This window comes from Chiloscyllium punctatum, chromosome 2 (assembly GCF_047496795.1).
Source record: "Chiloscyllium punctatum isolate Juve2018m chromosome 2, sChiPun1.3, whole genome shotgun sequence".
Classification (NCBI taxonomy): domain Eukaryota; kingdom Metazoa; phylum Chordata; class Chondrichthyes; order Orectolobiformes; family Hemiscylliidae; genus Chiloscyllium; species Chiloscyllium punctatum.
In genome coordinates, this window is record NC_092740.1 from 56789731 (window position 1) to 56802006 (window position 12276).

The 12276-nt window shown below is 44.6% G+C and overlaps 1 protein-coding gene across 2 annotated transcripts in view; it reads left to right on the plus strand.

Annotated features, from left to right (window-relative positions):
- adgrv1 (adhesion G protein-coupled receptor V1) overlaps nucleotides 1-12276 on the plus strand; it is a 563049-nt gene that overhangs the window by 349971 nt on the left and 200802 nt on the right. For both annotated transcript variants that reach the window (XM_072582867.1, XM_072582868.1), the window contains one exon: nucleotides 503-603. In XM_072582867.1, the coding sequence (XP_072438968.1) occupies nucleotides 503-603 (101 nt within the window). The remainder of the gene's footprint in view (nucleotides 1-502; nucleotides 604-12276) is intronic.

The window sequence follows — 12276 nt, forward strand, 5'->3', positions numbered from 1 at the left end:
TTCCAATTGTGCATAGTCAACTGTGAAATGTGCAAAAAAAGTCTGATCACACTTGCATGGATCCAGATGCATAAAAATTAATTTCGCTGTCAGCACAGCCACTGGCAATGTGTTCCTCTTAGGTTGTGAGGTTTCAGTTGTGACTGCATCGCATTGCCTGTTTCAGTGTCAATATGCTATTGAGTCACAATGTTTTACACATTTTATCTTCCTGAGATTTATGTAGGATTGTCCTCTGAACATTATAGAATGATGTGATCTTGTTCTGAGATCCTCCTACCCTTTCTCATGTTACTCTTTTTCTAGCAGCTTTTCTTGATTGTGTTTCCTCTTTGTGTTCTCCCACACATGTCGGGTTCCATGGAGAATGTCTACAACTCCACTTATATCTTCGACTAACTGGTTTTGCACAAAAGTCTTGAAGTCAAGAAAAAGATACAGTAATCTACTTGAAGCCTAATAAGTAGAACTTTCTAACATTTCCAATGGTCCATTCCTACAGGTTTTGCTCTGGCCATTTTGTGTTACTTGCTGTGCTCAAGATTCTCCATGTTTGCAGCCAAACTTCTCGTACACATGATGACTGCCTGCCTGGGAACTCAGGTAACATTGATCAGCACTGTGTTGATTGAGAATTAATAAAGTGTGTTTTACTGCATAACAAAGTAATATTTAATTCCTGTCTTATGTTGCTTGCAGTACCTCATTTAAAAGCTTTTTTGCATATGAGTATACAACACTTAATCGAAAGAAAATGGGTTTTCCATTCACATTGCTCTTAGTTAACTCCTGTATATAATTCCGGCAATAATTTTATTACAGCAGCTGAATTGGTGACAATGTTGCTACCTTCAAAACATAACTAATAGTCCAGGAGCAGACCTATATGAAATCACCATTATTTACAATAGATATTAATGGTTTTGACATTCAAGCAAAAGTTCTCTCTTTTTAAAATGTGTATGTTAATAAATAAGCGTGGAGTGAGGTTTCATTTATCAGAGACACAAAACATGCTCTAAGCCAATATAAGTTCGAAGCCAGTCTGTATCTACAGATTTTGTCTTATTTTGTTGTTCAAGCTTCTCCATATCTGCAGTCAAACTGCTAATACACACGGTAGGAAGCATAACAAAAATAAAAATGAAGGTGCAATATTTGAATATGTGAAGTATTCACGTCAAAATAACTGATGTGCATAGATGAACATTTGGGAATTTGAAGCATGTCATAATGGAGACATAGTTGCAAAATGAACAAAGTTGAAAATGAAATATTCTAGGATACATGACTTTTAGATGGGAGAGGCAAAATTGAAATTGAGGAGGTTTTGCGCTGGTAATAAAGGTTGGAGTAATGATCACAATAAATTACAGAATCACAAAATTATTATGGCGCTAAAGGAGGCCATGTATCTCATCATGTCTGTACCATTCCTTTGAACTTAATGCAATTTCTGCCATTTCCCTGTAACTTTGTACATTATCTCGAATTAAGTAATTATTTAATGCTTACTTGAATGTCTTAAATGAACCTCCCTCTACGATGATACCCTAACTCCATGCATTTGCTTCTTTTGAAAAACATTATAAAACAAAACCTCTGGTTCTTCACTCATTTACAAACAGGAATAGTTGCACCCCATCTACTTTTTCAGATCCTTCATTATTTGGGAAAATTCTGTCAAATCTCCCAGTAGTCATCTCTTCTCTAAGGAGAACAGTGCCAACATCTCCAATTTTCCTCATGACTGCAATGTCCTAGCAACCATTTTTATAATACAGTAGCTTCTTCACTGCCCTCAGTGCATTCACATCCATCCTCTAGGTGACACCCAGAACTGTAATTGTGAAGGCGTTCTGGAGGCGATATGGCGCTAGAGAGTGGGTGACTTTCATTCCAGTAGCGGCAGTACAGTGAAGGAGACTCCTGTCTGGCCACCAGGCCCATGGCCCGTGACAGAGCACTGAACAAGAAGGACTATAAAGTTGGACGCTTTTTCTTTATTTCTTCACTATATATTTGAAATTTATATGCATTGGGAAGATTTTATATTTATGTTTTGATTTATTTTTTCTGTGTTTTGAGATGGCGCCAGAGAGTGGTGACACTATGCAACATTTTTCACTCTATTTTGTAATAAGCTACATGTAACATTAAATAAATCAAATCAAATCATACACTGGCTTAGGTCTGACCAGTGTCTTATATAAATAAGGTCATCATAACTTCCCTGCCCTACTCTATGCCCATTTAGTTAAATTTAGAATACTGCATGTTTTATTACGCAGCCCTCTCTACCCGTCCTGTACTTTTAATGACTTATGTATATAAGTCTGTTTGCTCCTGCACACTCTTTAGAATAGGATTGTACTGTCTGTCTGTGTGTAAGTTCAAACTTTGAAACTGTCCCCTGCACAGTAACATCTATATCATTTACATATATCCAGAAAAGTAAAGGACTCTATAGCAGTCCATGAGGAACTTCACTACAAACTTTCTCCCATTCTGAAAAATACCCATTCACCACTGCTCTCTGTTTTGAATTCCAAACCAATTTTGAATACATTATTGCTGTTGTCCATTTTGTTCTCTAACCTATAACTTTCTTCACAAACCTGTTGTGTGACACCATAATGAACAAGTTTTCAGATCCCATGTACAGCACAACAATAGCTTTCTCCTCATCAAACCTGTCAACACTTCAAAAAATAAAATTGTTGGTTAGCAAGTTAATTAGACTTGCTCAACAAATTCATGCTAGCTCTTATGGATGAAGCCACATTTTTCTATGTGACATTAATGCTTGCTGAATAATTGATTGTAGAGGTTTTGCCACTGTCGGCGTTAAACTGACAGGTATGTAATTGCTGAGTTGATCTTTACAACCTTCTCTGAACAAGGGTATAATGTTTGCAGTTCTCCAGTCCTCCAATATCACTCCTGAATCTAGGATAATTGAAAGATAATTGCTCGTGCCTTTGCAATTTTCACTCAAGTCTTTCAGTGTCCTTGGAGTTACCCCATCTTGCCTTATTAAGTTTCAACAACCTGTCTGATGCCTCCCCCAAATCAATTTTAAACCCTACTGACTGAATTTTCTGGGGCTAGGATGGTGGTGCGGTGCTAATATCATTGAACTAATAAGATACTTAGGTTGATTAACTGTGGACATGGGTTCAAATCGTACCACAGCAGCTGGTGCATTTAAAATTCAATAAGTAAGTCTGGAACATAAGCCTCAGTAGAGGTGACCATGAAATTATCATTGAGTGTTTTGAAACAGCAAGTACAGGTAAGGGCTTCTTTTTGGGGCTGGTGACTTGTAATCAGTGGGGTTGCGCACAGTTCAATGCTGGGACCGCAACTGTTTACAACATATAATAATGACTTGGAGGAAAGAAGCAAATTCTGTAGCCATATTTGCAGATGTCACCAAGTTAGGTGGAAAGGCAAGTTGCGAGAGGCAAACAGACAGTTAAGAGAGAGATATTGATAGGCTCTGTGAACAACGTAATGGAGTTTAATGTGGGAAAATATGAAGTTGTTAATTTTGGAAGGAAAAACAAACGAACTAAGTATTATTTAAATGGAGAAAAACCACAGAAAGCTGCAACTCAAAAGGATTTGGGTGCACTCGTGCACGAAACACAGCAAGCAGGCACACAGGTGCAGCAGGTAATAAGGAAGGCTAAAGGACGGTTGGGCCTTATTTCAAGGGAGTTGGGGTGTAAGAGTAGAAAGTCTTACTGCAACTGTACAAGGCCTTGGTGAGACTAAATCTGGATTACTGTGAGCAGTTTTGGTTTTCTTATTGAAGAAAAGGTATTACTTCATTGGAGGCAGTTCAGAACAGGCTCACGAGAATGATCTCCAGTATGAAGAGATTGTCTTATAACAAAGTTTAACAGATTGGCACTCTACTCATTGGGAATTTAGAAGAATGCAAAGTGATCTTATTGAAACATATAGGATTCCTAATGGGGCTTAGTAGGGTAAATGCTGAGAAGATGTTTCCCTTCATGGGAGAATCCAGGGCCAGAAGGCATAGTCTCAGGATTTAGGGTGCCAGTTTAAGACTGTGGGATGATGAGCAATTTCTTTTCACAGATGGTTGTGAGTCTTTGAAACTCGTTGGTCCAGAGAACTGTGGGACAGAGTCTTTGGTGTGTATCTAAGAGTGAGGTAGGTAGATTCTTGTTCAGTAGGCAGACTCCAGAGTTATGGGGAAAGGACAGAAAAATGGCTGTGAGGAGTGTTGGATCAGCCATGATCCTATTAAATGTAGACAGGCAGGAGGCTGGAAGAACACAACAAGCCAAGCACCACCAAGTCGACGTTTTGGGTGTAACCTTTCTCCAGGACTGGGGATGGGTGTAGGGGGAGCTGAAGATAAAGGGGGTGGCGGGGACAGGATGGTGAAGTGGGGTTGGGTGAAGACAGGTAGAGGGTATGACCTGGTTGGTCAATGGGAGGAGTGAATCTGGTTGGTTGGTGGCAAGGAGGAGTGAAAGGGAGGGAGAGGGGCTGGAAAAGGAGTTGGGGGATTGGAAGGGAGGTAATTTGAAATTGGAGAACTGTATTGAGTCCTCCGGGCTGTAGGCTGCCCAGGCAGAAGATGAGGTGTTGTTCCTCCAATTTGCGATGTGGCTCACTGTGGCAGCACACCAGCTCTCCCTCCTCACCCATCCACCCCCATAATGTACCCTACCCCTCCACCTCTCCCTCTTCACCTCAACCCCACTGCACCCTTCCCACACTTCCACCACACCCCATCCCAATCTCCTTTCTCTCCCAAACCCACTCACCACCCCCCCCCACCCCACACCACATCCAACCTCCCTCAGCACGTGCCATCACCCTTTCCCCCTCCCACCCATCAGCCACCTTGGGACCCCCCGAATCACCCCCACACTGCCCTGAGCCTTGCCACATATTCACTCTCCGCTTCCCCCCCCCCCACCCAACCCAACCTTGAACTCTGAGGCTGAACAGTTTGTCTTCAGGAAAAGGCTCACAATCATATTCACATACACATTCTGCCCCCACCTCAACGAATTCTGGACCCACCACAACATCGAGCTCTTCACCTGCCACCTCCATCTCTACACCTTCTTCTTTGACAAAATCTCCAAACCTCCCCTGAGGACCCCTTCTCCCGCCTCCAACCTTCCTCCTCAACTTGGACACTCCCTACTGGCCTTGTACCCGCCCTAGACCTCTTCATTACAGACTGCCAACGTGACATCAGCCACCTCAATTTCTCCACAACCCCCCCTCACCCACTCCAATCTCACCCCCTCTGAATGAGCAGCACTGCACTTGCTCCGCACCAACCCCTGGTTCGCCATCAACCCCTGGTTCGCCATCAAACCACTGACAAAGATGGTGCAGTGGTAGTCTGGTGAATGGACCTCTATATTACAGATGCTGAACGCCAACTCTCCGACACCATGTCCTCCCTCCCCCTAGGCCATGACCCCACTGCGATTCATCAGGCCAAAATCACTCGCACTGCCCGTGCCCTCATAGCATCTAGTGATCAGCCCTCCACTGCCTCCAAGCTCATAGTCCCCCAGCCCCACACTGCCCGGTTCTACCTGCTCCCCAAAATCCACAAGCCCAACTACCCCGGCCAACCCATCGTCTTGGCATGCTCCTGCCCCTCAGAACTTATATCATCCTACCTCAACTCCATCCTCTCCCTTTAGTTCAGGCACTTCCCACATACACCCGCGACACTGACCACGCCCTCCATCTCTTCAGTAACTTCCAATTCACCGGTCAACAGTGCTTTCTCTTCATTATGGATTTGCAGTCCTTATATATGTCCATACCCCACAAGGATGACTTCCAGGCCTTCTACTTATTCCCCTCCAGTAGACCTATCCAATCCCCCTCTACCAATACCCTCCTCCAATTCACCGAACTGATCCTCATCCTCAACAACTTTTCCTTTAGCTCCTCCCCTTTCCTTTAGATCAAAGTGTGGCCTTGGGCACCTGGATGGGCCCTAGCTAGGCGTGCCTCTTTGTCGGCTGTGTCGAACAGTCCCTCTTCAGTACCTACACAGGCACTGTGCCCCAACTCTTCTGCCATCACATTAATGACTGCATCGGCACAGTGTCCTGCAGCCAGGCTGAACTGGAGCAGTTCATTGACCTCACCCACAACTTTCACTCTGTCCTCAAATTCACTTGATCCATCTCAGACACCTCCCTCCCCTTTCTTGGCCTCACCAGTTCCATCTCCGGTGACAGTCTCCAGACAGATGTTTACTGTAAACTCACAAACTCTTCCAACTACCTGGACTATGCCTCCTCTCACCCAATTTTCTGCAAGAACTTCATCCCATTCTCCCAATTCCTCCGCCTCCATCACCTCTGTTCAGATGAGGAGACAATTCCACACGCTAACAAGGTGCTTTTCCTCCCTCTGTCATCAGACAGCCCTCCGCCACATCACCTTCACTCCCTGTTCTACTGCTCTAGACTGCCCTACCTCCCAACGCAATAAGGACAGAGGTCCCCTTGTCCTCACCTATCACCCCACCAGACCCAACATCCAACATATCATCTTTAAACACTTTTACCAACTCCAATTAGACCCCACCACCAAGTACATCTTCCCCTCCCCATCCCTCTCTTCCTTCTGCAATGACCGTTCCCTTTGACAGTCCTTGGTTTGCGCCACTCTCCCCACCACCCCCTCGAACCCACAGGTACCTTCCCCCGCAACCGGAAAAGATGAAAAAGTAGCTGACACTCCCCCCACTCACCTCAATGCAAGGCCCCTAACAGTCCTTCCAGGTGATACAGAGGTTCACCTGCCTCTCTTGCAACCAAGTTCCCGATGTGGTCTTCTCTACATCAGGAAGACTGAACATGAACTTCAGGGGCTGACCAGACCTCCCAGTCACCGCCCATTTCAATTCCCCTTCCCACTCCCTTTGGAAATGACCATCCTTGGCCTCCTCCATTTCCAAAATAAACCACACTGCAAATCGGAGGAAAAACATGTCACCTTTAGCATGTACAGCCGACAGTCAGAGGACTCAACATTGATTTCTCCATTTTCAAATAATCTCCCTTCCCATCCCCCAACTCCCTTCTCAGCCCCTCCCCCTCCCTTCCCCTCCTCCATGCCATCAACCGGAATCATTCCTCCCACTGACCAACCACGTCTTACTCTCTACCTATCTTCACCTACCCCCCCATGTCACCATCCTGTTCCCATCACCCCCTTTATCTGCAGCTCCCCCTATACGCACCCCCCCCCAGTCCTGAAGAAGGGTTACACCCGAAATGTCAACTGCCCCGCCTCCTGATGCTGCCTGGCTTGCTGTGTTCTTCCAGCCTCCTGCCTGTCTACTTTGATTCCAGCAGCAGCAGTTTTTGTCTCATGATCCTATTAAATGACAGAGTAGGCTTGCAGGGCCTACTGCTGTTCCTATTACTTATTGTCTTATGGTCCTCTGTCACCATGACCTGAGCACCATCTGCCTTGTAGGTGAAGAGAAATGCAAAATATTCATTTAACACCTCAGTCATGCCTCTTTCTTCTATGTGTAAATTACTTTTTAGTCTCTAATCAGCCCAACAACTTTTTGCACTGTTTTGCTATTGATGAGTTCGAAAATACTTCAGAATTTTCCTTTATGTTAGCTGTAAGTCCCTTTTTTTCATAATTCATCTTTGCTTCTTGCATTTGCTTTCTCATTTCTATTTTAAACCTTTTGTATTCAACCTGGCCCTCAAATGGTCTTGGTTCAGAATGTTAGAATTAGATTCCCTACTGTGAGGAAACAGGTCATTTGGCCCAACAAGTCCACACCGACCATCCGAAGAGTAACCCACCCAGACCCATTCCCCTACCCTAAATTTACCCCTGACTAATGCACCTAACACTGTGGGTAATTTAGCATGGCCAATTCACCTGATCTGCACATCTTTGGATTGTGGGAGGAAACCAGAGCACCTGAAGGAAACCCACGCAGACATGTGGAGATTGTGCAAACTCCACAGATTCTCCACCATGTACAGACACAGAGTTCTCTACTGCTTGTGACAGGCCCTTCATTCCTGGGATCATTCTTGTGAACCTCCGCTGTACCCCCTACAAAGCCAGCACATCTATCCTTAGATACGGGATCCAAAGCTGCTCACAATATTTCAGATGCAGTCAGACCAGAGGCTTATACAGCCTCAGAAGTGCATTCCTGCTCTTGTATTGTAGCCCTCTCAAAATGAATGCTAGCACTGCATTTGCCTTTCTAACTATCAAATGTTAACCTTAAGAGAATTTTGAATTAGGCCTCCTAACTGCCTTACTGCTTTAGATTTCCAAAGTCTTTCCTTATTTATAAAATCTTCAACACTTCTATTCTTCCTACCAATGTGCATAAGATCACATATTCCCACATTGATTTCCATCTGCCACTTTTTGCCCACTCTCCTCGCCTGTTCAATCTATCTCCAGCCTTCCCACTTCTTGAACACTACCTGCCCCTGTACCTAACATTTGTGAGCAGCACAGTGGTTAGCACTGCTGCCTCACAGTGCCAGAGACCTGGGTTCAATTCCCGCCTCAGGCGACTGACTGTGTGGAGTTTACGCATTCTCCCCGTGTTTACATGGGTGTGCTCCGGTTTCCTCCCATAGTCCAAAGATGTGCAGGTCAGGTGAATTGGCCATGCTAAACTGCCTGTAGCGTTAGATGAAGGGGCAAATGTATGATTGGGTGGTGGGTCGGTGTGGACTTGTTGGGCCAAAGGACCTGTTTCCACACTGTAAGTAATCTCAAAAAAAATCTGCAAATTTAGCAACATTGCGCTTAGTTCCTTCACCCACATTGGACCAAGGTGTGTAAAAGTTTGGCTTATGTGAGTGATTGGGTGCAATGTGTTGGTGAGGGACTGGTAATGACCTGATGAGCATTGTTGTAATTTCATCAGAGGCATAAATAAATTCCTCTCTTTTCACTCTTGATGGTGACATAACAGAGTTTGAAAATCTAAAACAATATGATTTTTTTTGCTTCCCAGCGCCATGTGTATTTGACATTCTAACTTGGTGGACTGAGAACAGCATGGATCATGCAGCTGCTCCTGCAGTTCAGGCTTATTTCCAAACTTACATCTAGATTTCTTCCAATTATTACATTTACAAGAAGTGTGTGGAGGTTCATGGGCCAAGAGCAGGTGGCTGGGACGAACATAATTTGGGATTATGGTTGGCGTGGACTGGTTGGATCAAAGGCTTTGTTTCTGTGCTGTATGACTCTATGTAGAATCAGTTGTTGAATGGAACTAAGAGACAGAAAGTATTAGTTGGAGTAGTTACAGGTTCTCTTACAGTCATTGTAGTATCCAGCAGCATATAAATCAGGAAATCAGAGAGTGAGAGGAGCATAAATTTAATTGAGCAAACTAACTTTGCACTAATTCTGTAGGAGATAGGTTTTTGGAATGCATTCAATATAGTTTGCTCGAGCAGTATGTCAAAGAATCAACTAGGAAACAATTAGTTTTAGAATGGCCATTATGTAATGAGACACAATTTGTTACATTGTGGCAAAAGAGTCCCTCAGGAAGAGCAATTAAAACAAAATAGAGTTTTATTTTGAATTTGAGACTGTTTTAGGAAACAACAGCTTGTCTTTATTTAGCACCTTTAACTTAACCAAATGTCTCAAGGCCCTTCCCATGAGTATAATGAAATGAAATTAGACACCAAGCCACACTAAATCAGCTAACGTCTGGTCAAAGACATGGGTTTTAAGGAGTATTATTAAGGAGACTGTGAGGTACAGGGGAATTCAGGAGAGTAAAGTTCAGGCAATCGAAGACAGAGCCATGGATAGGATAACATAAAATCAGGAATGGAACAAAGTGAGGACTGGAGATCAGAGTTGAGAGTGTGGTGCTGAAAAAACGTAGCAGGTCAGGCAGCATCTGAGGAGCAGGAGAATCGACATTTTGGGCATAAGCCCTTCACCAGGAATGAGGCTTGTGAGCCATGGGGTCTGAGAGATAAATGGGAGGGGGTGGGGCTGGGGCAAAGATAGCTGGGAATATAATAGGTAGATGAAGGTGTGTGTGTAAGTGCTAGGTCAGAGGGGAGGGTAGGGCAGATGGGTGGGAAGGAAGGAAGATGGACAGATAGGACAGGTCAAGTTGGAGGCTTGGGACTGGGACTGGGATAACATAGGGGAGAGGAAATGAGGAAACTGGTGAAATCCACATTGATCCTGTGTGGTTGCAGGGTCCCAAGGTGAAATATGAGGTGTTCTTCCTTCAGGCGTCAGGTGGCAAAGGTTTGGCGATGGAGGAGGCCATTGACTGAGTGGGAGGGGGAGTTGAAATGTTCAGTGATGGGGTGGTGGGGTTGGTTGGTGCAGGTGTCCCAGAGATGTTCTCTGAACCGATCCATAAGTTGGCGACCTGTCTCCCCGATGTGGAGGAGACCACACCATGTGCAACAGATACAGTAGATAAAGAGTGTGGAAGTACCCGTTGCACCCGTTGTGGTCTCCTATACATCAGTACGCAAACTTGTGGATTGTTTCAGAGAACATCTCTGGGACACCTGTGCCACCCACCCCCATCGCCCCGTCGCTGAACACTTCACCTCCCAATCCACCAAGGACATGCAGTCAAGGGCCTCCTCCATCGCCAAATCTTTACCACCAAAAGCCTGGAGGAAGAACACCTCATCTTCTGCCTTGGGACCTTGCAACCACACAGGATTAATGTGGATTTCACCAGTTTCATTTCCCCTCCCCCTACACTATCCCAGTCCCAGCCTCCAACTGAGCACAGCCTCCTTGACCGGTCCCTCCTGTCCATCTTCCTTCCTTCCCACCCATCTGCTCCACCCTCCCAACCTATCGCTTCCACCCGCACCTTCATCTCCCTATCACATTCCCATCTACCTTCCCCTCAGCCCCGATCCCTCACATTTATCTCTCAGCTCCCCCGGCCCACAAGCCTCCTTCCTGATGAAGGGCTTATGCCCGGAATCTCAATTCTCCTGCTCCTCAATGCTGCCTGACAGGCTATACTTTTCCAGCACCACACACTCGACATAAACTCAGAAATGCTTAAGATGCCAGGTTTAGAGGAATGTACATATGAGCTGTGGGGCAAGATTTCAAACTTAAGGAAAGGCAACCCAAGGAGAAACTTAATACAAAGATTAGAGTTTCATAACTAAGGTGTTGCTTGACTGGGAGCCAGTGTAATTTAGCATGGCATTGCAGTAGATGGTGAATAGAGCTTTATGTGAGTAAGCATAAGGGTGGCAGAAGTTTGGGTAACCTCAAGTTTGCTGAAGATGGAATGTGGGAGGTCAGCCAGGAGTGCATTAGAATAGGTGAGTAAAGCCTTAAAATGAGCAGTCTGGTATTCAGTAGCACAGATTAATTTTAATTGGTTGTAGTCGTGCATGAACTCGGATCTGCTGTGGAAGCAAACTGCCACTGAACAGTAGGATTTAACACAGTGTTGCACACCATAATCATGGAAATGAACATGCTGTTGAACATGCTGATCACATCAATCATTTATGAATTATTCATGTTTCATAATCCCTCCTCTTAGATTCAGAGTACTTCCAATTCAGGTCCTTTTACATTTCACTTCTCAAAAATGTTTTTCTCAGAATGTGGGCATTACGAGCTAAGCTGACTTTTGTTGCCCGTCCCAATCTTATCTTGAGAAGAGGGTGGTGTACTGCCTTCTTGAGCTGCTGGAGTCCATTTGGTACAGATACACCCACAGTGCTCTTAGGATTAATATAAAGCACAAAAATCATCCTGAAAATAGTGTGGAATAGAGGGTCTATTGAAATGAGGCACTTGAAATTCATGGTTTCAAAAAAAACAAAGTTGCTAATGGGGTCAGACCAATGGCCTACACCCTAGGATTTGCAGGAAGGCAGTGATGCAGTGGTAATGTCAGTCCACTCATAATTCTGAGGCCAGGACTAATCTATAGGGCTGCTTTCTCTCAGAGAGCAATAACTGGTGGTGGTTTAACCTGAGGATCACCCCACCTCAGGTAAGGGAAGAGACTGAGAAGGAGAATCCTTCATAGCAACCTCAGCCTTTGTGGGAATTGAAATCACATTGTTGGTATCACTCCACATTACAAACCAGTTGTCCAGTCAACTGAGCATGCATTCAAATTTCATCAGTTAATAAAGCTGAAATGTAAGGGTGCATTGAAGCCATCACTGATTGTCATAAAAATCTATTTGATTCATCGATGTCCCCTAG